The following is a 25,443-nucleotide window of genomic DNA, read 5'->3' on the forward strand; positions in this document are numbered from 1 at the left end:
AACTTTTTGAAGCTTCACATCAAAGTCGCCAAGGTATTAGCATACCATAATTTAGATGTCGAGGTATTTCAACTAGGAGTAGAAGGCTCTAACTCCTTGATAGTCGTTCTCTATATACTACATAACTCCGCATTAGATAATTACTGACTCCCACAGTTCTCTCAGGTTCTAGATTTCCACCAATGATATCCGCTGGATAAGTTGGAGAAAAGGATAACTGCCGAGGCTTCATCCGTTGGAGATGATCAGGCAGATGATATGTCTAACCTTTTCATGGCATGTAGCATTTTTAACCAGTTCATGTCAAAAAAAACTCGACTGCTTTGCATACGAATTTAATGCTGTATGACAGCATTGTAATAAAGAAACATTTCATGATGGCATCAGATACTAAACCGCTCACAGTACGATGCCAATGTGGAAATGTATCGTTCTCAACGCCAACAGCGAAGCCCATCACGCTGTTTTATTGCCATTGTACTGAATGCCAGAAGCAGACCTCTTCAGCATTCGGCACGTCTGCCATCTACACGGCCGACGGCTTATTTCCCCTGGCGCCCGACCTTGAAGTTAAGTTGAAGTGCTATACGCGACAGACTGAAAAAGGCCGCAGTATGGAGTGTTACTTTTGTTCCGAGTGTGGTTCGCGAATGTTTCACCGCATTATAGATGCTGACGGTACACCACGGTCCACTGTCAGCATAAAGGGTGGATGTATCGAAGGCTTAGAGTGGAACGGGGCAATGCATATTTATGTGCGTTCAGCTGTTATCAAAATTCCTGCTGAATGGGGGGAGCAATACGAAACATTGCCTCCATGGATGAAATAGACGACCGAGAGTGCTAGGTTATGGAGTTCGAGCGAGTGTCGATTACAGAAGAAACCGAGCTCTTCAATGATGTCTGAGAGGAAAGAAAAGGGGGAAGGGGATGAGAACGATTATTAATAGGGGCTGGATCACGATCAAGGATTACACCAACATCATCAGCAAAATCCCATCACCAAACTCTCAAATCAAGACAAAAATCATGACGCTCAATTGATTCAGGGGGTACAGACTCTAAATGTGTAACCTTAAGCCACTCCAGTCAATTGTGGCTGCAGCAGAAGCTGTCCGACCGAGTCGGAGTCCCCTATGAGGTCATCGATCTGCAGGTACGAACTCAAGCCAGCACCCAATCGGAGCTCTTCGACGTCCACCTTACAACTACATCTTATACAACACCACCAACCTTTTCCCAGCTGCAAAATTCGCGAATACTACCCTCTCACCTCTCCCATACTTACATACTCTTACCTAGGTAGCCACCCAAAATGCCCCCCACCAAACCCCCACCCATAGCCCTACGCTGGCGCTCCAACACCCTCTTCATCATCGCCACCGTCGCCGTCGGGCTGTTCACAGACCTCTTCCTCTACGGCCTCGTCGTGCCCGTGCTGCCCTTCATGCTGCAGAACCGGCTCTCGATCCCCCAACCCGAAATCCAGTCCTACGTCTCCAACCTGCTCGCCGCCTACGCCGGCGCCTCCGTCCTGTCCTCCGTGCCGGCCGGCTGGGCCGCCGACCGGACGAGCTCGCGACAGGCCCCCTTCCTCAGCGGCCTGGCCGCCCTGCTCGCGGCGACGGTGATGCTCGCCTTCGGGCGCAGCCTCGGCGTGCTGTTCGCCGCGCGTGTGCTCCAGGGCGTCAGCGCCGCCGTCGTCTGGACCATCGGGCTCGCCATGGTCCTCGATACCGTCGGCCCGGCGCACCTGGGCAAGGTCGTGGGCACCGTGTTCAGCTTTATCTCGGTCGGGGAGCTGATGGCGCCTGTGATCGGCGGCGTGCTGTACGAGCGGACCGGGTACGGCGGCGTGTTTGGCGTCGCGGCGGGGGTGCTGGGTTTGGATTTCGTCATGCGGTTGCTGGTTATCGAAAAGAAGACGGCCGCGAAGTACGAGGGGAGCGTGTTGCCGGATCGGGACGTGGATTCTGGGTCCCGAAGGGACAGTGGTGGTGATGATCGCGACGAAGAGACTCCCACTGAGAGCGACGCGTTACTACCGAACAAGAACCAAGATTGCTCCTCCTCCTACAAAATCCACAACCCCCCAAACCGACTGACCCGCACCCTCCCCATCCTCCTCTGCTTCCGGAACCCGCGCCTCCTCGTCGGCTTCAGCCTAGCCTTCGTGCAGGCCTCGCTCCTCGCCGTCTTCGACGCCACCATCCCGACCGAAGCGTCGTCCCTCTTCGGCTTCACCTCCCTAGATGCCGGCCTCCTGTTCATCGCCCTCGACGTGCCGTACCTAATTCTCGGCCCCGTGGCCGGGTGGGCCGTAGACCGGTACGGCACCAAGCTCGCGTCCGTGCTGGGCTTCGCGTACCTCGTGCCCTCTCTCGTGCTCCTACGCTTACCTTCCGACCGCCTGCTCGCCGGGACGAGCAACGTGGTGCTGTACTGCGCTTTGCTAGCGCTGAATGGCGTCGGTCTAGCCGTGATCGGGTCCCCCAGCGTGGTCGAGACGAGTTACGTGGTGCAGGAGTACGACCGTGCCAACCCGGGCTTGTTCGGGGCTAACGGCCCTTACGCCCAGCTGTACGGGTTTAACTCGTTATTTTTCTGCGCCGGGCTCACCGTCGGTCCCGTTGTCGCCGGCGCCCTCCGTGACGGAGTTGGTTATGGTAATATGAATCTTGTATTTGCTATTTTATCAGGCGTTACCGCCACAGCTTCATTTTTCGTCATTGGCGGGAAACCCCACTGGAGTTTCCCTCAAGGTCTATGGAAAAGGGGCAGGGCAAATTAAGCAGGCGGGGTTTTCATCTCATATCGGGCCCTTTCAAGGACGATACTATAGAATTACATCTCATTACAACCATAGTAATCTCACTTCGATACATCATAAACAGCCATGCGCACCGAAGACCCGCTCATTTGACTGCTACTATTCACTCATATCCATCATCACGATAGCGTGCCATCAACAAACGCTGAGAATATGTGAACGAGAGCTGTGATTATCTATTTAACCGGTCCTCAACCTTAGGTAATCTTCGCGATCACGAGTATATTCGAAAGCATATACTGGAATAATAACGAAGGAAATGACCTGGCCTAAATGTCCGACAGAAATTTGGGGTATCAATCCCACAGCACGTACGCAAGTATCCGAGCCTTCCCAGCTCTCTGAACAAGGAAAAGTCTCTGCTCTTGTCTAATCAGCGGTGCAGCGGACTTGGAAGCCCCCCTAAGGAAAGTTTCATGCTCGCTGCTACGCAAAAGAGGATATGCAAAAGACCAATATTAGTTCCCTCCCATTCTTGCGATTACCCTCATCTGAAAATGAACGGGTATCTCAGTCATATCATCAGTCATCAGCTAGAAAATATTAAGAAGGAAAAGAAAAATCATCGCTGCAGCCCATATATCTTGTGTAAATCCACGGTGGCCGACCTCTCCGGGACAAGAACAACGAGGGGATTCTTGAAGGGAACGCATCATACGCAAGGGCGGAGATGGTTGCGGCCGCGTAACGAATGGAAACGGTAGGCCTTCCCTCCCTCAGTCATGAACAAATCCTCCTATAACGCCAACTGGTGCCACCATTATATAACCCAATCCAATAGTAAATGCAATTGAAATCCGCGCAGATAAATATGAGATGGTATATTCGTAAGTCGAGTAGCGATCGTGTATCATGCAAATGCTTGATTCTAGAAAATGATCAAGAAAAATCGTAGGTCTCGTAAATCCGCTGTGCCCAGCAGCCGTTAGGGTCCATGTGTACTAAGTAGGTTTCGTAGATAATCGTTTTATCGACATGATATTGTGGTGTGTCCTTGTGGGACTGGTTCCCATGACAATTAATATGCGGTTGTTGCGTTTCCCTCGCTTGTTGCCACTGCTACTAACGCCTGTAGTCGGAGCATGTTGTCTCGTTCGCCAGCGTTTTCTTCTCTCGGTGGGGCATTCATAGCATTCTCTCTAGCAGGGAAACCTGAGAACTCGCTGATATTTGGGTGAATCATACGATCCACTCTAGCTATTTTCTCAGGAGGTGCGTCGGCATGCACCGTCACGGGACCATTGTACCACCCCCGCCGCTTTGTTTCCCTTGCAGTGTTAACCAGCGGCGCTGACATGGTATGTTGATGATAGGCCCTGGGCAGGCTAGTCGCAACGGGAGGTCTGCTCTCCATAACTACCGGCTCATTAAATCGTACAGTTGGGGGATTTATCCTAACTCGCTCCACCTCCGCCTCAACGGCATGATTTGCTTCGCGGGCCCAAGTACGTGCGATGTCTGCGGGTGGTGGATTATTAGACGTGATATCCAGTCGAGTTAACCCTCGGTGCAATCCCATGTCCCAGTTGGCCGTATTTCGCCTTTCGTCGGAGTCACCGGAGTGGGCAGCAGGGAGTAACGCCGGTGGGTGAGAAACTTCGGAATCGACAATCATGGGAGAGGGATTCCGTCTAGGAGGCGATACGGGCCGGTGTGGGAGAGGGCCAAACGATTCTATGCCCGGTAGTCGAAGTGCTGTACTTTGCTGCGGTGGGGCAGCTAAAGGCGATGGGGCAGCGACAGGGCTCTGGAACTGTGATGGGGTTACAACGTTGCTTAAGCGGCTGCTGTTAACAGTGTTGAAGTTAGTAGAGTCGGGGTGCCATGTGCGACGACGCCAATCCTCTGTCTGTGACGTGGATTCTCTCCGAGAAGAAAACACGGACGAGGTTGGCGATCCTAAAAGGCTGCTGGTCGGAGAAAATGCACCGGGATTTGAGGTGTTGACCGGACCCGGGCCGAAAGTTGGACGGCCAAGGGCCGCACCGTGAGGTGACTGGAACGGTATCCCGCCAGATGGTACACTGAGTCGTCGGCCTGGAGTTCTGTGACCACCATACATGCTCTGAGGACGCTGGTGAGATGAACTTGGCGATGCAATTGCAGATCCCCACCTAGGACTATTCTGACCGGTCGAGAAAGTTGCCGAGGTTGGTGTGCTGAAGTCACTTGGAGACGGCGGTCGATACGAATAGGCACTTTCCGGACCATGATACGTCTCAATAGACAGCCGAGACCTCGGGTCTGCCATCACCAGGGGCGGCGGACGCCTGCGTACATCTTCTCGGGTGCTAAAGGTGGAGCCAACAGAGCTTATGCTCGAAGTAGAGAGCGATTTGGCGTGGCCACGAGTTGGAGTACCCATGCTCCCTGCCGTCGAGGCTCGAGCTCTTCCTGGTTGCCGCACTCTATCAGTTCGGATCTGCCTTTGAAACCTCGTACCAGTGGCGGCAAGCGAATCGATTGGGATGTCTTCATTGACATGCACGGTCTGCGCATGTTGTCGTAAATTGTCTAGCCGCGAAAATCGTCTCGAGCAATGGCATTGGAATGGGCGCTCTCCGGTGTGTTTCCTGTGATTGTTAGTCTCATCCTTCATTTGTTAGGGGAAGGGAGCGCTAAGAAATACCGAATGTGTCTCGCCAAGTGTTCACTTCTCGTAAAGCTCAAATTGCAAGGTGGATAGTCGGTGCAATAAAACCGTTGCGACTTCTTTTTCTTGTTCGATTTCGTCCCATCTGCGTTTACACTCTCGTCGTCTGATCCTGCACCATCCTCCCCGTGAGTTTCTCCATCTGATTCGTCCATATCGACGTCTTCGGAATCCCCTCGCGACCGCTTCGAATGTTGCGAGTTTTCTCGTTTAGGTGTCTGTTTGGTCGCTTGCTTCGGGGTTTGCTTTTCTTCTATGCTTTCGGGAATCTGAACGGCTTGTGGGAATGGTGACGTCGGTAGCGGTCGCTGGCCGAAGGTGGCCTTCGTCGGGGTAGGCGTAGTAGGCGACCGCGCCGCCCCGTCGTCCTTCTTCACTTCAATCGCCATCGGTGTGTTGACAGGCCGGAATGTTGCTGCCATAGTACTATTCCCCGCACAAATACGGGCGTCTATCGACGACTCTAGCAGACGTGTTCGCGAATTAGGGTTGATTTTGGTTAAACAGTGGACTTCCTAGGGCTAGGAATTGAATGCAAGCCTCTTGAAGGTAAGCCACGGCGGAAACGTCGGGAGTTAATTGCGACCGGTCAAAAAGACGAAAGAAGCGCAAAGGCGAGGAAGGTATCGAAGTAGAGAGGAGGGGAGAAAGGGAACAATGATGAAAATTGGATATAATTCATTCGCAGGATTTATTTATTGCGAGGCAAACGGTGATCATTGATATTCTGAAAACTTGAGACGGAGATGTTCTCTGGATATGGGCGCTCAACGTTCCGGGAATTCTCGGTGGGGAGTTCGAGTCAGGTCGAGCGGGCAGCGGCTGAAACTGAGACAGGTGGAAGTAAGATAGGATGGATCCTGGCCAGGAATGACGAATGTCCGCCCTTGGAATGCTGCGACCGACTAGAACAGAAGCGGCGACAGGGGGATTCAACACAACTTTTGTCTGTGTTGGATGCAATTATGAATGGCATCAATCAACAACAACGACAGTATGATATTCCCACCGATTATTTTGTTAACCAGTTATCGTGCTCCAGCCGAGGACGTATTCATCCCGAGCGGCGAGTGAGAAGAGAGAGCCCGAGGAGTCTAGGCCAGGGACTAACCAACCACCTTGGAGGCTTGATCCAGAAGCGGGAGTTGGGGTCGATCAAGCTGAAAGCGATTGAGAGTCGAATTAGAATAAAATAAAACCATGCAGGCTGCCGAGTCGAGGGGCCAACCGAGTAACTGTAACTTTGATCTTTGATCCGTGATAGTTCTAATATCCCTTAAGGAGTGAAATAAATCACTTTCACTTTGCTAAAGATTCGAGTCGTTTAGAGTTGATGACAATATTGCGCAAGTGCAAATAATGTGATGGCAAGGTGGCAAGAAGGGATGTGTGAGGCGAGGGGAGGAAAGAGAAGGGATCCGAAATTCGAAGCGGATTAAAGAAATAAAAATTGTTAATGTTGGAGGGGCGACGAAGCAAGATGATGAGATGGGTAGGTAGGTAAGGCAGGTTAAGGTAGGTTGGGATGGTTCGGCTTGTCAATGATCCTGACTTGCGATGGATTTACGAGCTAGACTGATAGATGGATGGGGATCCCTAGTCGAAGTATGTAAGCGTGTCTGGTGTGTGAGTGTAGATATGTGTGTAGGTATGTATGTGTGATATGTATTTGTATAATATTGGGCGTATGTACGGTATATGTATGGACTGTATGTGAGTTTCTGGTGTGCGAGTGTGTGTATAATAGGAGAACATGTTGTACAATGCAGATGGAGCCGTATGTATGTAGGTACTTAGCGAAAAAATAATAAAATATCGCTTCGGCTGCCACTTTGTATAAAAATCCAAATAAGCCGTAAAGCCGTACCTCTTTTATTTTGACAGGGACAGTTGACACTTGGGATGGCTTGGCAGTATGAAAATATGCACGAATGAAGAGCTATACGAAGTGTATGTGTGCGTGTGTGTGCCTGGTAAAGTGGATAGAGAGGAACAGACGTACAGAAGTGGATATCTGATGTGGTGATTATCGCGGCGCTTCATTCGTTAGAGTCGTAAGAACCTTGGAATGTCCATCTAGTCGATAAGAACGGCGCGCTAGTGAGGTCATCGAACGGCAAAGAGAATCATTTAGCTGTACAGTAGTATCGTTTTCGTAGTCATGTCTCTCTCTATAACCCCCTCCCTCTCTTTCTGTTTCGCGACACTAGCGGACTAGGAAAGACAGCTGAATATAAGGGGTGGGTAATTCGGGCGGCGGTAACACCAACTATTCCAGCTAACCTCAAGACTCAAGACAATCCAATCCAATAGCAGAGACGGAAGTGCAGGACAAGAGAACAGGAGAACAGAAGAAACAACACCAAAATAAGAATGCGACAGAAAGACAACAGGGTTTTAATCCTCGAAAGGTCGAAGGTCAACAGTTACGGACTTGTTTGTGGAGGATTCCCACCGCACAGATATCAAGTTACGAAGAATTAAAGAATTAAACCTTGGAACTTTTCCTTTTCTTCGGTTTGGTTGTGGTGGGATGAAGTAAAGAAGAGGGGCAAACGAGAGAAAAGAAAAAAAAAGAGGGACAGAGGGGTGTTGCGTAGCGAGCTTATTATTTTACTGTTGGTGCGAGGGGCTGGACAGGCAACTACAGGGCACCTGGGCAACTTCCCTGCGTAGAGCTAATAACCCCTGAGATTGGATGTACTTACCATGTACAATTGTCTCGTCTCCATACATATTCCGGTACCTGTTCTCTGCCATCACACTAGGGAAGTCAGGGCAAGGACAGGCTCACAAAAGATACCCTGGCAGCCCTGAGGATGAGACATGGGAGGCAACAGCAAACTGGCAGGGGTTCGTTAATTCTATAAAAAAACAGCGTCGAACTTTATAATCTGATTGGCTCAATCCCTAGCGTATCCTTGTGTTCCAGGGAAACAGGTCCCGGATTCGGGTAACGATGAGAAGGAAGTAATCATGGGATCAAAAATTGGAAGTCTTTGATTATTTCTCATTTATTCCTCCATTTTCTCAATCTACCAATCTTCAATGTCCCTACAGATGTAATAAACATCATACAACAAATGCATCTTTCGTTCCCCGACCTGTTCGGCCCCCACAACTATCCGCCATCACAAATATGACACATATCTAGGCACATAATTGATCGCGACCGGAGTTGCCTAACATACTATTAGTACCATGTTAGTTGCATCAACTAGTATAACAGTCCTGGCATGAACGCCTCAGCTCGCAAGGCACAGCAAGGCACAGGAACTTGGAAAATCTCCATCTCGACTACACCCACTAGTCTTATGCACTTCATCGGCATTAGCATTGCCGTCGTAAGGGACAAGATGGGAAAAGGAAAAAGGCCTCTGTCGTCCCTGAAGGTCCCGAATATTCGTCACCTCCGTGGCAGCGTGGTCGTGTGGATGCTGTGCCACGAAATGTCTGACTTGCTTACCTAGCTGCCTAGGTACTTGTAGGTTTAAATCCTGTCCTCCGTTCTCCTGGGAATTATCACCAAGCACGACCTAGGACAAGTGCGTTTCTCTTCGGTACTTACTGGAAATGCCTGAGCCTGATCGATTTCTACGGCAATCGTCGCCAGTCAAAACCTCTTACGAGCGTAGCTGAAGTCTCGATCTTGGCTTTCCTTGCGAAACTACCTAGCAAGAAAGTAAGCTTGTTTAAAACCACGTGCATATGGTACAGCAAGTACCAGATACCAGATATCTAGATATTCAATTTTCGCTCGAGCCTTTAGAGTGCGTATCTAGATATTCAGGTACCAAGGTATGCAGGTATTGTCCAATTTCCTCTCACCCTCTCTTGTCCCTTCATTCCCTTCCGTCTTTTCCCATGCTATCGTTTCCCCATTACTAAACTTATCAGTGAGATGGAAGGCCTCACTTGCAAAAGGGCAGTTTAGGTCGATGAAGGGAATATGTATTTTTCAATGTCGGTTGTTAAAAACGATCTCTTCTTCACCCACTGGATCTCTGCAACCCTGAGGAGAGGGCTGCTGTCGACTAAACCTCATTAGGTCATGATCTACATCACATTGGTGGCTCTCTGACGCAACGCCTGCCTTTCCAGTAACTATATTCGACGTCTATCATTTAGTTTTTATTGCCGGGGAGGTTATCCATCTTGCCATCATCCCTACGGACGGTCAACGGGCGCGTATTGACTCGCTTGAGGTCCGAGTGCTTATCTTGTGCCTGTATTGCCTATATAGATACCAGAGGCACCAGAGGCACCAGGATGGATCACAACCTATCAAAGGCCATCGTGTCATCGGGGATATCGTGTAAAAGCTCCCTCGGGTCCCGGAGATCTTACTGGTTTCGCCTCATTCATGCCAGTTCATCACATCTAGGCCGTTTGGGAATACACAAGTCAGCGTCCAGCTGATAGTTGCTACGTAAACCGTAGCACTCTTCTTTTACGGTACCTCACACATACCACACTATAGGTTGACTATCTGGATACCCTCCATCAGCTATTTTCTCCACTCATATTTCGCTTCGCTCGGAGCCTTTTCCCCCTCCCTTACCTAGCCTGCCTACATACATGCGAGCGCATGTTTTGATGCACTGGTCAAAACCTTTGGACTAACTCTCAGTTCTGTGGCTTTTCCATTGCCAGATACGCGAACATGCTATCAAACCCTCACCGCCTGCCCTACGAGACACAGGACATGTGTGCGACGTATGTGCGGTGTCCCCATCATCCATTATCGTGGTTCTTGTACCTGATGATCCACCACCTAGCTACCACGTATGCAGTAGTATTATCTGCATTAGTCATAACACACCAAATTCCGCCCTGCCTACTATTATTGTAAGACCTGTAAGACGCCTCGAATGCCCAGCCAGCACTATTCCTATCCACCGAGGCTGTGGTAGCTGGCATTCCATTCCCCTTGGTACCTACCTACGCCCACGGCCCGAACAAAAATTCGGACCAGCTGGTACTACACCCGAGATGAGTCTCTGGAGTTTCATGTATACAGCGCCACAAAACCTTCCAGAAGTAGACACAGGAGTCCAGTCTAAGACCCTTACCCACCGACACATTAACACATTCTAGCCTAAGCAGTCTAGTCAGACAGACCTGACTGTGTGCCACGGAGTACGAAGAGCAATCAACATCTAAGACGATAAAACTCTCAAAAGACCTACACGACCCAAAGGGGAAGACCGTCAGCGAAGATGATAAAAAGCAAAAGCAAAAGCGGCGGCCAGGCATATTGAGTCCGAGCTTCCCCCCTGTCCGCTGTCCCCTGTCTCTTTCATTATCCCCTAGTCTCTTAACCTGCTAGTCCTGCTAGTCAGCTAGTCCAAAAGGTCTTCCCCTCTTCTTCCCCTCCCCCGCCTGATCTGACGCAACGCTATCGCTTATCGATACGCCCTACCAGGAGACGAGATAGTCGGTGATGGATGCAAGTGGCGTCATATTGCTAATATCGATTTAAGAGCGAGCTATATTACATGCTGCTAATTATCTCTAGGTATTGTACATCTGCAGATTACTTCCCGGATTCTGCCTAAGGCGACTGCCATGTTGGGGTGTTTGCAGGATGCAAAATTAACTCAAGCAGGGCTACATACATATCAGATGACTTCTCAGACCCAAGTCCAGGCCGTTATCGCCGGTCACCTTAGTCGTGCGTAAGCAGTCAGCATAAAGTACTGTACATACTTCGCCTGTACCTGACGAAAGATCCTATCGATCCGAAAGATCCTGCCAAGGTACAGGGCTGAGATGAAACGTAGGTTACGACGACTTTACGTGTATATTCACGCACTAACCTCGAGAAGACTCAACAAATATCGATAGTAAAGCCTGAACTAACAAGGCTGGTAACTTAAGATGAAGATGTGATGAATAGGCAGGTTGAAATATGGGTAGGATATTCATAACGCCACAACGCGAACCTTGCCAGGTTGCTTGCCTCGACTAGAGTGTCAAGATTGACTTTGGGGAATCCGAGCTATGCAGGTAAGCCCGGGATCGACCAGTCAGTCATATATGTACATACATACCTACATACGTACTCTCTTATGTATGTAACGCCCCGGCGATTCGGGTCGTTCCTTAAGCCACAGGGACAGAATATTCGAACCACCCATAATGGTTGCCCTGGCTGCCCTGGAAGACAGGGAGGACATTGGGACGCATGGGAATATCCGGTAAGCAGACCTAGGTGTAGGGATGTACTCCGTACATCGGGTTCATACGAGTTCGTCGACCACATGCTTGCAACCTTATCCTACGTGTGTAGATATGTATAATACAATATGTGTCGTGGCAGTCGTATGCTACTATTTCTATGTAATAAAATCAACCTGCAGGATGCAAGGCACAGTATGTACATCGGCAGGTAACTAAGTACCGGTCACATCCAGATTCTTAACCAGGTACCTAGGTCTACATAACCTACCTACCTAATCCAATGCATACATGTAGTATTTGTTAATCGTATTCGCCTCCCACCTTCAGTTTACCCGCCGCGGTTATCACCGGGTACCTACTTGTTTCCACCAAGCCGAGCCCCTCCTTATCGCAATCCTTATCGCAGATCCGTCTTTGGGCCTCAAGTACGTACTTTTTTTCTTTTCGATAATGAAATAGACTTTACTAGCCAGGAACTCAGAATTCAATACTCCAAAAACATTTGCTCCACTCCTCCCACATGCCGATTCATGTCATCTTCAAGCCTAAGAAACCTTACATCTTGCTATTATATTAAGGTTAGCTTTAAGCAATGCGTGTCAAGCCAGGTCGTAGTAATCCTTTCTAATTTCCTATATACTTTTTTTCCTTCTTTCTCTCTAATCCTAATCCCCCCTCTTGACCGCCACTTAGGTAGATGACTCAAAGCAACCATCATCATTGTGCCTCGTTTCCCCCTATTTTTTTACTTTTCGCAGTTTGGCGATTGCAACATTGCAACCTCATCCTGCTCATCCCGACATCCGCACTACGCCCGACGTGTGCCTGACTCTGATGTTAGTAGTAGTAGTAAGTTCTGCGCGAACGTCCAAATCCGCTGGCTTCCCCCCTCGCCCAACTCTGTCGAGTCCAACATCAACTAGCCCCATCTGTCCCATCAACCACGGTCCGACATCTCCATCTTCGTACATCATGACGGTTCGCCCTACTTGCTCCCATTGCCCCATTTCCTACTTACTCATGGCTCACGCCAACAGCCCATGCGGAACCCCCGCGTGCACACAAAGCACCAGGAAAAGTCTTGGTATTGTATCACTGAGCCTATCGATCTCTCCTACACACCGAAAAAAAAAAGGCCTTACATAGGAAACGTTCGAGCTGGGGTTTTCCCCCTTTATCTAACGTAGATTACTGTTGTGCGATCTCGCCCATCGATTGGTATTATATTCGCCCGCCAATCACCCCATCCCCCTTGACGTACATAGGTTAAGTATGTGGGTAGCACGGTTATGTAGCGTGGTCGGCATGCAAGTGCTGGGTTCTGCATCCTGATCGGCGACCAATACGATCGATGCTACGTGCCCGATACCTATCAGCGTTCGTCTTAACCCATCTCTCACGTTTTTCTTTGCCTTTTTTATTTTTGTTTCATTTTTATGTATCTTATTTCCAGGTTTCCGTCCAAGCGATGGTCGGGTCGCTTCGGCCGAGTCCTCTCAGGTTGAGATGTGCCGCGAAGCAAACCCGGAACGGAGCGGTGCGGCGCGGGTTGGGGTTGGACATCCATACGACATACCTACATCACTTGTCTTACGTAGCATGTGATCGAAGACTGGATACCTAGATTGCCCAAAGTATAGTATAATAAATATGTGTTTAGGGTACCGATGCCCGGTCGGATGGGTTACCTCGTAATTAAAAATAGTCTCGCGGCCGGTTTTCAGATACGACACCTGTGGTTACGGCCGGCGCCTCTCCGGAGTTTTTTAGCCTCACGCCGGTGGGGGCCACCGGCGGAAGAGGTCGAGTTGGGCAGAAATTGAAGGTATCGCGTAGCTTTAGGTCCTTTATGCTCATTTCCTTCTTCCACAACTTGTGAAATCGCTATCTTGTAATACCTATAATACAATTCTCGAGCTTTCAGGGGGATTCTGTCTAGGTGCCAATCTAGGTGAGTATTAGATAAGGTATCTATGAAATCACAATACGTCGTAAAAAACCCATCTTGTTCAGCTGTCTTCTTCAGGACTTAGAGCATGGCATTCCGGGGGGGAGGGGTAAGATGATACGGTTAATAGAAGTAAGCATTCGATAAACGAAACGAATATCACATCCGGCTAGAATCAGTTTAAACGTTGTGAGATTGAACTGGTAAATAAGAATTAGAATAAAGGTCTGATGTTTAATTGTTGAAGCACTTAAAGCGGGTAAATTCGTTTTATATAAGTATTTGGGGACCAGGGGCAAATCGTTTGATGTCCATGAATACGTCGAGCTAGCTTACAAGGACCTCGGAAGAAACTTAACAGGATGAGACAAGTCCAGTTGAGTACCTACCTACCAAAAATGTATAGAACGCTCAGATTAGTTCACCCTGTTGTATCTGTTGAGCTGAATAGCTTCCGCCGCCTATTTGTTCTTTCAAACGTCTACGTTGCAAGCCGCAGTCCGTAGGAGGCTCCTTGATAGTCGGTCCCAGGACAGAGCACCTAGGCAAAGGACACCTCCTCTCAATATGGGCCTAGCATAATACTATGATGGTATCTGATGGGTGTTTAGGATTCTTCGTTCGGCGCTATTATTTCCTTATTTACTAAGTTTGTATTTTAATATGGACAAGTTATGCTCTATATTCTGGTCGCTTGGACCTAATAGTAAAATATTGTCACAAACTAGGTATCTTGGAAATGGCCTATACTATTGAAATTGTTCTACCGACTATAAAAGAGCCTGGCGATGAATCAGTGAGGCTGTCTGATCTTTTGAGGAGGGATAAAAGTCTTTCCTATTCGTGTGGAGATACTTGTATTACAAGCCGTGGATTCGTCTAATTGAAGATTCCATCGTCGCAAATCCAAGGGAAATCGATGAAATAGAATCATTTGCCCAGATAGTTACATGTAGCATATGCCAATGTGTTGTACGAAATCGGTTTTCTGGGTCTCTTGGGCAGCATTTTCATATAAATCCACGTTGATTATTGAATCCATTAGTTTAAAACGAAATTAGAGTGTAAAATGTGCCATAACTCCTGTTTCGTTGAATGTTGTGTATTACGACCAACCCCTTTTCGTCTTCCTTACTTGTGAATAGAAGGTTAGTTGTTAGCATTTTCTATCAAACATAAAGGGCGAAAATGAATTTCAAACATGGAGTACCTAGTTGACTCTATGGGAGTGTTTCTAAAGGAATAACGAGAACTACCTACCTATGAGGTGTAATGTACGCCAGTCTTGCAACGTCCTAGAACCAAGTTATATACCTATGAATCAGGCCCCGTCTCGCCACTCGAAGAGGAACTTCTCTGTCTAGTAGTTACCTAATGAAGCTATGATCAAGTTCTAACGGATATTTCTTTCTTCACTGTTTGGAAGGGAAGCACACATAAAAAGTTGATCAAACTTGATTAGCTAAGCTAGCTAGCTATTTACAACGTTCTCAATGCCCTAAAATCTCACAACGCTATGAAGCTGCCATGAAAATTTTTCCTTTATGGGTACACGTCAAATTGACAAGACCGATAATTTTATTCCAGATGTAGAAAACCGTATTGTGTAGGTACCTTAGTATGTTACGATCCAACCCAGGTCAACCCAAGGGAGCCCTCTAGGGCCAAACTACGTAGCCATTTAGTATAACAATGGGCGAGTCTTCTTTCCTTGGAACCTTAGGTAGTTCGACAGTAGTCAATTTAAGTCTATTGTCACTATTCTCTTGCTATATAGGACCAACTCCCCTACGAAATATTACTCATTCTCACCCTTTTGTTACCTGAAAATCAAACCCCTGAGCCCCTTGCTCGTTACAGTGTCTCTCTTCAATAGGTGTCTCCTACCAATATACCTGCCCAGATACCTGGTATGACGCATGCATAGCCCAATTTCCAGCCCTGTATCGCACAGACATAACAAGCTGCCTCTGTAAAAACAGAGCAGGAGTTGGTTACTTGTGCGATTAAGTAAGCAGTGTAATCATAGCCAAAGTCTATACCGTTTAGTCTCACTACGTTTAATGTCGGGAGTTAAAACTGGTCAGTTTCCACTCAAAAGATGTTTAAAAAGGGCAGCCGGATGTCTTTTGAATTGAATGTTCTGACAGTGTCCTGGCACCTTCTGAATTCTTCTTCCTCTGCAGAATTAAAACACGACACCCGCCACACTTTTCCTCTACTCCGAAATATAAATCAACCTTGACACACAATATTTTACATACTATTAGGATCAGACTCGGTATGTGTGCGTTCCGATGTTAGATCTATTATATCTGGTATCTAATCGTACTGACAATTCGTCGCAAAGCGAAACCGATTAATCATTAATCGGTGAAGTTGACGAGATTTGATTCACCGTGAAGGGACGGGGAAGTCGAGACCCAAAACAAAGAGAAGCAGGTGGAATCAATAAAATCTGACAGCTGCTTATCTTATTACTCATCTATAACTACTGGGGACGGTCACGAAACAAAGGCCTGTACGGCCGTCAACCTCCTTCGACCGGTTGCCTGGCAGTCGACGCATGGTTCACAATTTATTGCCAGGCGGTAAGCCTCAAAGTTTATACCCTCGTCCTCGTCCCCGTCCTTGGTCCTTTTTATTTTTTTGCATTACACAATTTCATTTCTGATTCTTGCCCACTTGTTTCGTCTGGAACGTACCAAACCGACAATTCAGTTTCTACTTCATCTTCGAGGCTGAACCTTAAACGCCGCCATCAAATTCATCGGAAACAGAATTCAACTTTGATATTTATTTTCGCCTATTCCTGGCATAATACTTTCTCATTACCTTCACTAACTTCTATTATTTCCCACTTTCAAGGGGAAATCCCCACATTTTCCGAGATGTCTTATCCAGGAGGGCCACCACAAGGGCCACCACGAGGGTTGAACCGGCAGGATACAGGAAAGCACGTCACGGACCAGATAACTCAGATGTTCCAGGGCATAACTGGAAGACCCTCTGAACCTGCCTCGCAGCCGCAGCCGCAGCCGCAGCCAGCGGACCAGCAGGTATTCCAACCGGTTCAGCAGGTACCACAACCAATCCAGTTGGTATCGCAACCGGTCCAGCAACCTGTCCAACTGCCGGCTCAACAGCTAGCAGTATCGCAACATCAGCAAGATCAGCAACTTCTACATCTCCAACAACGTCAGCAACATCTACAACGTCCGCAACATCCTTCACAAGTCCCTCAACAGAATGCTTTACCTCAAACACGTCATCCCCGCGCCCAGTCTATCCCACAGGGTCAACAACCACAAGGGATACAGCTTATTTCTCAGGATCAACAGCATCGTGCCGCAAAGCTTCGCGAAAATCATCAGAGGCACCAACGCAACAATCGTACCGCTCGAACTGTACAGGCAACCCCGCCTCTTGCTGGACCGCAGAATGTCCAACATCTTGCACAACCTTCCGCGTTCCAACATCTACAGCTCCCCTCTAACTTCGTGCCATCGACAATGGTGGCGGCAGTAATGCCGGTGATGCCAACGGACCAGCAGCAGGTGTCTCTGCCTCAGAACATGTCGCAAATACCCTTCGCGCACATGCACATGTCACCTCAGTTCTCGGGACCTTCGCCTCCTCAAGCAGGCGTTTCGCCAGTTGCCTACCAGCAAGCTGTCTCCGCCTCGCCGCCACACTTCCACTTTGAAAACCCGTTCTCACTTCCGAACTTTGGCGGTCCCGTCCTCTTCCCTACTGACATACCTGGTCAATTCTCCGAGCGTCCCCGAAAGCTTGGGCAGCATGATTCCGCAGTTCTTTTCCAAGCTAGGATTCGGGAATTATTGCAAAATCCATTCGAAATTAATCTGCCAGCTATTATTGCGATGGAATGGCGAACGGCCGTCGGAGACCCCCCTCAGAATAAGGCTGGTAAGTATCTCGTCAGATTTTGGAAGGAGGGAGATGAGAGAAACAAGGGAGCGCATAGAAGGAGCGCAATCCGAAAAGAACCGTTGTGCTAATACGTTATATTTCTTTTAGATCACACCAGACACATGAATTCCAAAAGATTTTACTTCGAAACGTTCATCCGCTACATCAGCGACCATGATTCCTTGACGGACTGGGACTACATGATCTTAGCAAGCCTACTGGTTGCGATACAAGCAGACAATACTTTCGACGCGGCCTTCGTACACGAAATGTTTCTTCGCGCATATGGTATGTTTTCTCTCGCACTCATTGAATCATCTAGAGGCTCTAGATGAAACCATTGCACTTCATCCTTACGATCTTTCGTTGCTGATATCTTTTTTCTTTTTGCCAGAATTCTTCCAGAGAGAGATTCCGGGAGGAAAAGAAGCCAGCCGAATATATTCGTTCATGATGAAGCTTCACGACAAACAATTCATAAACACTCCTATGTTGTATCAGTTTAACTCGGGGGTAATGCCACCGCTCATGCTGCAACCCATTGCGCAACCTATTCCTCAGCCTATGGCCCCAGCCACCCCGCAACCCGTCATGCAACCTATGCCTCGGCCTGGGCCACCTCCCCCAATGCTCCAGTTGATGCCTCAACCTATGCCACTACCCATGTCGCAACCTATGCAACAACTTACGCCGCAACTTACGCCGCAACCTATGCCACGAATCACGCCGCAGCCCACGACGAAAGCTCCGCCTCGGCCTAAGCCTAAGCCAAAGCCTCGGCCTAAGCCCCGTCCTATCCCGGATCCCATGCCGGATCCCGTCCCGCAACCTGCCCCGCCACCTGCTCTGCAGTCCGTACCGCAGTCCGCCCCACGCTCTGTACCGCAGCCAGTCCCGCAGTCAGTTCCACAGTCCGCCCCAGAGTCCGTCTCGCAACCCGCTGCGCAATCCACCCCACAGGTCGTTCCGCAGGTCGTTCCACAGGTTGTTCCGCAGGTCGTTCCGCAGGTCGTTCCGCAGGTCGTTCCTCAGGCCGGTCCTCAGGCCGTCCCGCAGCCTGCCACGCAACCCGCTGCAGAACCGGCGCAACCGGCGAAGGACCATCTCGACCCGCCCTCGACCGGCCTCGACTTTGGGTACGACTGGAACCTCTTCGCGGACCTACCCGAGAGCATGGAGTGGTACGACGACGCGTTCGATAAAACCGATTTCGGTGATCTCGGTATTTAAATGGTAAAACGAAAGGCATCAGAGCCCTAAGATCGGCTCTTCGGCGGATGTGAGCAGTAACGGCATAAGGCATAAGGCATACACTTTTTTCCCTCCCACCTCTCTGGTTTCATCCTTTTTTTCTACGGTTTAGGGTGGTCGGATCTATGGTTACGCGGTTGACACATGGGTTTGGTACTTTAATACCCGATGGCTTGGTGTCTTTTCCTTTTCTTCTTTCTTTTTTCCTTTTTTTCTTTTTTTTTCTTTTTTCGTTCCTCTTTTTTCCGTTTGGCTGGTTTACTTGGCTTCTACGTATGGGGGTTGGGGATTGGGGATTGGGAATTTGGGTTTGCACACATACGACGTTTGGGACTTACCTTACGCCAGATGAGGTGACAAGCCGCAAAAGTGCGGGGCTTATACATAGGAAGGGGCTGCATTGGATCGGGACGCTGGGTGACTAGCGACCTTTTCCCTTTCTCCCTTTGCTAGGCCTCGTTTTTGGACGCAAGATGCTGATTTATGCGATGGTTCAGATGCGGACAGGCAACGGCGATAGGATAAAAACCTAGGGTAACCTTTTAGGTTAGGTGGCCCACGGAGTGGACGTCCATCAGATGATGATGAACTCTCCATAGTTAATTCCTGTTCCGCGAAACGTATGAGCTTTTTGTGATCCGTGATAATGAGTTCGACGGCCCGTCCCGGTGAGCAACGAGCAAATGGGGTTTTATTATTTGGGTTAGTTATGGTCCGGTGTATCGTACTAGGTGCTACGAAGAACACGCTTAGATTTGATTGGTTGAAACTGCCGTCGACCTTCCGTACAAGGCAAGTACTAGATCTCAAACATGCTCCTATTGGCCAGTCTTGAGTACCCAGATCCATGTTCAAGGTCTCCGATACTTCGGGAGATAACGCATTGTCCTGCTACACAAAGAAAATGTGTTTGAAACACTAAAGTAAGAATAGAACACATTTGGGATGAATAGGAGGATTGAATACACGACACCTACTCGTAGTCGCACTAATTCAAATAGTACGAGTGGAAGATTTAGTAAGACTGAGATGTATAGCACGGTCCATTGGTGGTAAGGCTTGGGTTGCTGGCTCATGCTCAATTGAGACCTCGAGTCTGAAGTTGTCGTTTGTATGGACGACGAGAGGAATTGAGAGTTGCGCCTCGGTCGAGAAATAGCGACAATCATTAATCGGGATGACCTGACGGTATCTGCATGTGACAAGACTTCACCGATTCATACAGTTGGAAATACGAATATATTAATAGTATGTAACCCTACTTCTTTTCTATGAAAAAGGGCTGGAAGCTCTCTTTCAAGATCTGAGGTTTCCTCTCCGCCAGATCCATGATCATCTGGCCGAAAAGTCCATTTGCCCAAGTGAACCTAGGTATGGAGTTAGCCCAGCATAGCGAGATGCCGCCGATCCAAGATTTCCACTCACCATTGCCGAGTCCAATTGCTCGTGTCGAATGTATCGACGCTCTCATGAATGAGTCCATATCCATCGGTACTGCGCAACACCTCAGTGATCGCCGTTATGATTTCCGAGTCGTTGTCCGAGGTCATTGCTCGCACTAGATAGTTAAAAGTTAGAGAAAATAGGGGCAATTCAAGGTTGAGGCATAATTGAAAGAATCTGCAGCCGGACCAAATTTGTAGATAAACCAGTGGGGTAAATAGGAGGAAAAGGGGCACAGGGATCACATACTAATAGCCGCCATAGGCCATGCTGCACCTGGTCGTATGTGCGGCGAGCCGACGGCGTTGAGATAGGGGCCAACGCACCACCACGGGTTGCTTCTGCTTAGGACAAAAGCACGCGTGTTCTGGTAAACGGTGTCATTCTTATCCAAGTACCCCAGGAATGGCGCCGAAAGGAGGGACGGGATATTCGCATCGTCCATCAAGTTTTGACCGCCGAACCCATCAACCTCATACGCAAATATCTTCTGACCGTTTGGCGCACTCACAATGCCCCATTGATTGATGGCTTCCCTGATTTCGGTGGCCATGTCTTTCATCTCCCGCGCGAGACCTTTAGGAGCGTTTGGGAGCCGTTCCATGATTTGCGACGTCGACTCGAGATATCTAGAGAGCATCATGTTTGCCGGAATGTTGAAGTCGAACATGGCAGAGTCGTCACTTGGGCGGAAAGGGGACCGCACCAGGCCCGTGTCGTTCACAGGGGCTCCCATTCCGTTGTTGCCCAATGTACCCGAAGCAGACATAGTTAAGGATTGGAAAGAGTATGCTGGCGGGATCCATTTGCCGTCTGGACCATACGTAGGCTTTCGCACAGCCTCTGACGCAGCAAGAATAGACTGCACTGCCGATATCCATTGGAACTTCCCAAAGAAGTCCAAGTCCCCCGTTGCATTATAGTAATCATGCGAGAGTTGCAAGAAGCCCCCAAAGTCGTCGAGCTCGAAGTTGCAAGTAAAGACTATGCTTCTGTCGTATGGTGGCGTAACAGAGTACGTGGCGGTATTCGGCTCAGTGGTTATGTTCGCCTCGGGCGGCGGTTGAAAGGCGTTACAATAAGGCGATATAATCAAATATCGTGCCTGCATATTGATGACCCCACGGAATAGCGAGGCGATGTCGCTTGTCGCACTCTTCAACACCGATTTATATGGCGCTATCTGGTTCGCCGAGTCACGAATCCACATGGCATCGATGTCGCCAGTAATCACAAAAGCCAACTCTTCCTCCGAGTTGTTGGCTGCGAACCCCCGCCATTTTATTGCCGTATCGAGTGTATTCGGATAAGTGTTCTCGAAAAGACGAAACAAGTCTTCATCGTATATCGCTTCTTTCGTTTGACTAATGGCGTCTTCGATTAGGGTTGAGTTGAAGGTTCGACATTCTGGAGCAGGTCGCTGGTAGGCGAGCTTGTAAGCACCGAGCGAGAGAGGTGGGTTTCGCGACAGGGAGTAACTCGAATATTTGGGACAGCTAGCGAGTACACTCCCGGTTACCAAGGACGCCGACAATATCACATCGCTCGACCGCATAGCTTATTGCGCAATTGTCCTTTCGTATGGTGGTGAGGAAAGGGGAATTGATGCCATAGGGATCGATTGAAAAGTTGAGGTGTCATCAGGAATTAAACGAGGGAATCGTGTCTTGATTGATCGTGCCTGGATTGACGATGGACGAGCCAAGAGTCTTGGCTTGGTTCTTCTGGAGCTGTACCCCGGCATTCGTATCCAAGTCTAGATTCAACCTCCATTCCCCATGATGCTGCGCTTTGAATGGTCCGCCAATCCCTTGCTTCTATAAAAAGCAATTGGACTCCCTTTGTAGGCTAAATTGATATGGGCAATCTGATGAATCTGAACAATTCTAGTGTTCAATTCACTCCAGGATTGGTTCTGTAAGAGTGGATTGTGCGATGCTTATGTCAATCCAACCGAGACATTCCCTGGAGAATGAAACTGCATAACTCGGAATTATGAACATGGATGAGCTGAACTAAGCAGAATAGACTGTTGCCGTGTCACCTGGCGCTCAGCTGGCTTATGTAAATATTGAACCGAAAATGGAAAATAATCTACGTACCCGCTAGTGCTTCTCGGCATTTCGGGATGACGTCGCTTACCGTTATCGCTCCACTCACCGCACCGTTTTCTGTTATCGGGGAGCGATTAAGTGGAGATGGCCTGCTGATTGAGCGACTTTTGGGAAAACTTCTATTGCAATGTGATCCGAAGCTCCGGATTCAGTCAACCGTGCAACTCCACCTCCGCAACCTCGCGATTTTTAACTCTTCCCTTTCCTTTTCCTCCTTCCCTCCGTTCGCCGCGCGTCTAGTCATCTAGCAATGGTTCCAATATCTTAACCTCGTCACGACTGTATATCGAATATCTCGTTTCGTCGTGCCTAGAGAACAATATAGAAGACGACCCCGCGCGCGGGCTATCCGACGAAGCCATGACTCTCATCGATTTACGCGATATTTTGAGCTTCCCGCAAGGCGACAACTCAACCGACACCGTAATCAGTGGTATACATTTCAACTTGACGACGCTCGATTTCTGGAACTATACATATTATCCTACGAATAGTACGCTATCCAATGGATCGTGGTGTTTCCTCGTTGATTCGCCTTATACTCCGGTCGGACTCTTACCCAATGGCACCTTTCTTAATAGTACTTGGTGTTATCTAGCAACGCAGCCTATTGGGAATCGAGCGCGTGCCGGAATTGGGTTTGCGGCGGCCTTTGCTCTATGTCTAATATTCGTATTCGTAAATCTGAAGAAACATGGAGAACTACATCTTCCGGCGGAAAAGAGATTCTATCCGATTGGAAGGAGATGGCAATGGTACTGGTCAATCTTCGTCTGCACCACCGCTCTTGTCGGCCTTTTCACCGGCATTGACGTCGATCGATATCGTGTCGTCGAGCTTCCTCTCGTCCTGAATGTCTTCTTCTGGTTCCTCATGCAAATGGGTGTTATGGCGGTTGTTTGGGAGGGAGTGCGACATTGGGGTAGTTGGATGGAACGCCAATACATCGACCCCAACCCTTTTGTCCTCCAGCAGAATGATAAGAGAGGGATGTTCGAATTCTGGCTGCCGTTGTGGTTCTATCTCTGGTTATGGCTGGTAAGTCAATGTTAAAACACGTATTCTAGACAAGGAAAGCCTTGTACTAATAGTTGCCGTGATGTAGAACTTCTTTTTGGTTATCCCAAGAAACTGGGGTAAGATTGAGCTTCAGCGCTCTGCTGAACAGGCGGTAGAGAATGCGATACCAGCTGCTACGGATGGACGTTTCAAAGCGGCAACGTTCTGCCTCTTCGTTTGTTGGTTCACGATTATGGTGTCTCTCTGGCATTCTATTCGACACTACGAACCTCGTAATCGTGGATTCTTTAACCGTATCATCGGATTTTTGGGATATATGCCATTCCGATTTACTTTAATGGTTCCACTTTCGTTGGCCGTTGTGGCATACCAGGGTCTGTGCGCCTGGGAATTCTACTTGTCGCCTCTGAAAGTCGGAACTAATCTTCTTGCGATGTACCTTGGAGGATACGCGCCGACCCTCCTGATCATCATTATTCAGGTTATCGCCGGGTTTATGCGCCCGAATGAGGATCGTGAGCTTTCGCGCCAGCGACGAGAACGAGGACAGGCTATTGACCAGGAACTCGGCTTTGTTCGCAAGCCCGCTTGGTGGCGCCGTGTTAATGGCGAGGTACCAACAGAAAGCATGCGTGATCGCATCATGCGGAACGTACGAGAAGTCGGAGGCGGACGACCAACTGCAAGACAGGTCGAAATCCTCGCAGAGCGGAGGGCCGCGGAAGCTGAAGCTGAAGCAGAATCGAACCCCACTCGCACGAACGCGATAGAGATGAACGAAATGCGGCGCACAAATAGCATCCACAGTAGCATCCGTGGGGTAGCTGCTCCGCCACCGTATACACCTTATGGGGGCAAATCGGACACGCGAAGGTCCGAGCGTACGATGCAGATGGCGGCTGGCCTCCTATTCCCAGGCGCAAATCCTGAAGTTTCTGCCGGTAGGGGCAGAGGCACGGAAGTATCTAATGAGCAAACTCGGCGCCCAGGCACGAGCGAGAGAAGCTCGAGCACTAATAGTGGCCAATCCACGAACGTGCCTCCGCAACAAATCAAGAGTATGTTAGATGTATAAGTGTCCGGGTAACACGAGACCATTGAGGGTCATGTTGGATCATATGACACATGTGGTACGATTGGTCGGATTTTTATTGAAGGTTTTCATGATGACTGAACGCGGCGTGGGGAATTGGAAACCTGATGTTAACGTTCATTAAGCGACTGGTTTGGGCCATGGGTTAAGCTTCGCCTGGAAAGCTCAAAACGGAAATGTTTGGATCATATACGGCATGCTTCATCATTCAACTTATTAAATAAGTACTATGCTTCAGCGTCAAGATATTACATAGAATGCAGTGCTCTTAATGAATAATAGCTTATTAAAAAGTGGGTGGGCTTTATTGATCGCGATACTTGCTCTACTAAGTTGGCTTTACCTGTGTGGAATCGCCAGCCAATTCGATGAATAATGACAAACTCTGACAGACTTCGCGACGATTTATTGGCACAGCAATGTCTAATCTTACTTAGGACTTCCCCCATTTATGGGTCTTTATCTCAACTAATCGCTACAGGAGTGTTGAGAAATACTCTTTAAAATCTTGGTTACCCGGAGCTGCTCCAGGAAAAAGACGACGGTATCGCAGGCCTAAAAGGGGACCCCAAATGTGCGGCTCGATAGCCAAGAATATTTCCGCTAGGTACTACTTAGCGAGTATCGCTAGCTCCTCGCCGAATCGAATCCCTCATGTTCCTTTCATGTAACAACCGCAGGACAATCTCGATATCTCCTCTTGTCGCGAAGACTCAACCTATCAGTATATTTCAACAAATTAAAATGTCAATAAATGCGGAACACATCACATACATAACCTTACGTGCGTGAAGTGGGTTGAAGGGCAAGTTAAGCAAAGGCTTATGCGCTTCTAAAATACTAGTTAAAATACTAGTCGACGGCATGCGGCCCCGGCAATATGTGGGGGAGCACAACATCGGGCTGAAAAGGTGGACGGGTGGGACGGATGGGATGATATACGTCTTATAGTGGATAGCCGAAGACGCAACACTG

At 48.7% G+C, this 25,443-nt stretch overlaps 5 protein-coding genes across 5 annotated transcripts; 3 read left to right on the forward strand and 2 right to left on the reverse strand.

The window, feature by feature from the left end:
* The first annotated feature begins 665 nt into the window (after positions 1–665).
* F4807DRAFT_69810 (MFS transporter-like protein) lies at positions 666–3,019 on the forward strand. The gene is made up of 2 exons (XM_048003365.1): positions 666–1,156; positions 1,307–3,019. Exon 2 carries the CDS (start codon positions 1,316–1,318, stop codon positions 2,789–2,791), a length of 1,476 nt encoding a protein of 491 aa, XP_047854615.1. The 5' UTR covers positions 666–1,156; positions 1,307–1,315; the 3' UTR covers positions 2,792–3,019.
* Positions 3,020–3,691: 672 nt separating this feature from the next.
* Positions 3,692–6,067, reverse strand: F4807DRAFT_69629 (uncharacterized protein). Its single transcript, XM_048003364.1, has 2 exons — positions 5,460–6,067; positions 3,692–5,403 (listed from the first exon to the last, which is right to left on the reverse strand). The coding sequence occupies exons 1-2, from the start codon at positions 5,903–5,905 to the stop codon at positions 3,849–3,851; spliced, it is 2,001 nt and encodes a 666-aa protein (XP_047854616.1). The 5' UTR covers positions 5,906–6,067; the 3' UTR covers positions 3,692–3,848.
* Positions 6,068–16,505: 10,438 nt separating this feature from the next.
* Positions 16,506–18,777, forward strand: F4807DRAFT_467239 (uncharacterized protein; the record flags this gene model as incomplete). The annotated part of the gene is made up of 3 exons (XM_048002467.1): positions 16,506–17,544; positions 17,656–17,835; positions 17,942–18,777. 3 exons carry the CDS (start codon positions 16,506–16,508, stop codon positions 18,775–18,777), a joined length of 2,055 nt encoding a protein of 684 aa, XP_047854617.1.
* Positions 18,778–20,014: 1,237 nt separating this feature from the next.
* Positions 20,015–22,044, reverse strand: F4807DRAFT_423830 (glycoside hydrolase family 125 protein). The gene is made up of 3 exons (XM_047997816.1): positions 20,491–22,044; positions 20,224–20,356; positions 20,015–20,165 (listed from the first exon to the last, which is right to left on the reverse strand). Exons 1-3 carry the CDS (start codon positions 21,794–21,796, stop codon positions 20,057–20,059), a joined length of 1,548 nt encoding a protein of 515 aa, XP_047854618.1. The 5' UTR covers positions 21,797–22,044; the 3' UTR covers positions 20,015–20,056.
* Positions 22,045–22,405: 361 nt separating this feature from the next.
* Positions 22,406–24,583, forward strand: F4807DRAFT_70061 (uncharacterized protein). The gene is made up of 2 exons (XM_048003367.1): positions 22,406–23,393; positions 23,461–24,583. Exons 1-2 carry the CDS (start codon positions 22,716–22,718, stop codon positions 24,448–24,450), a joined length of 1,668 nt encoding a protein of 555 aa, XP_047854619.1. The 5' UTR covers positions 22,406–22,715; the 3' UTR covers positions 24,451–24,583.
* The last annotated feature ends 860 nt before the right edge of the window (positions 24,584–25,443 follow it).

This window comes from Annulohypoxylon truncatum (genome assembly GCF_022578515.1).
Source record: "Annulohypoxylon truncatum strain CBS 140777 unplaced genomic scaffold F4807scaffold_14, whole genome shotgun sequence".
Classification (NCBI taxonomy): domain Eukaryota; kingdom Fungi; phylum Ascomycota; class Sordariomycetes; order Xylariales; family Hypoxylaceae; genus Annulohypoxylon; species Annulohypoxylon truncatum.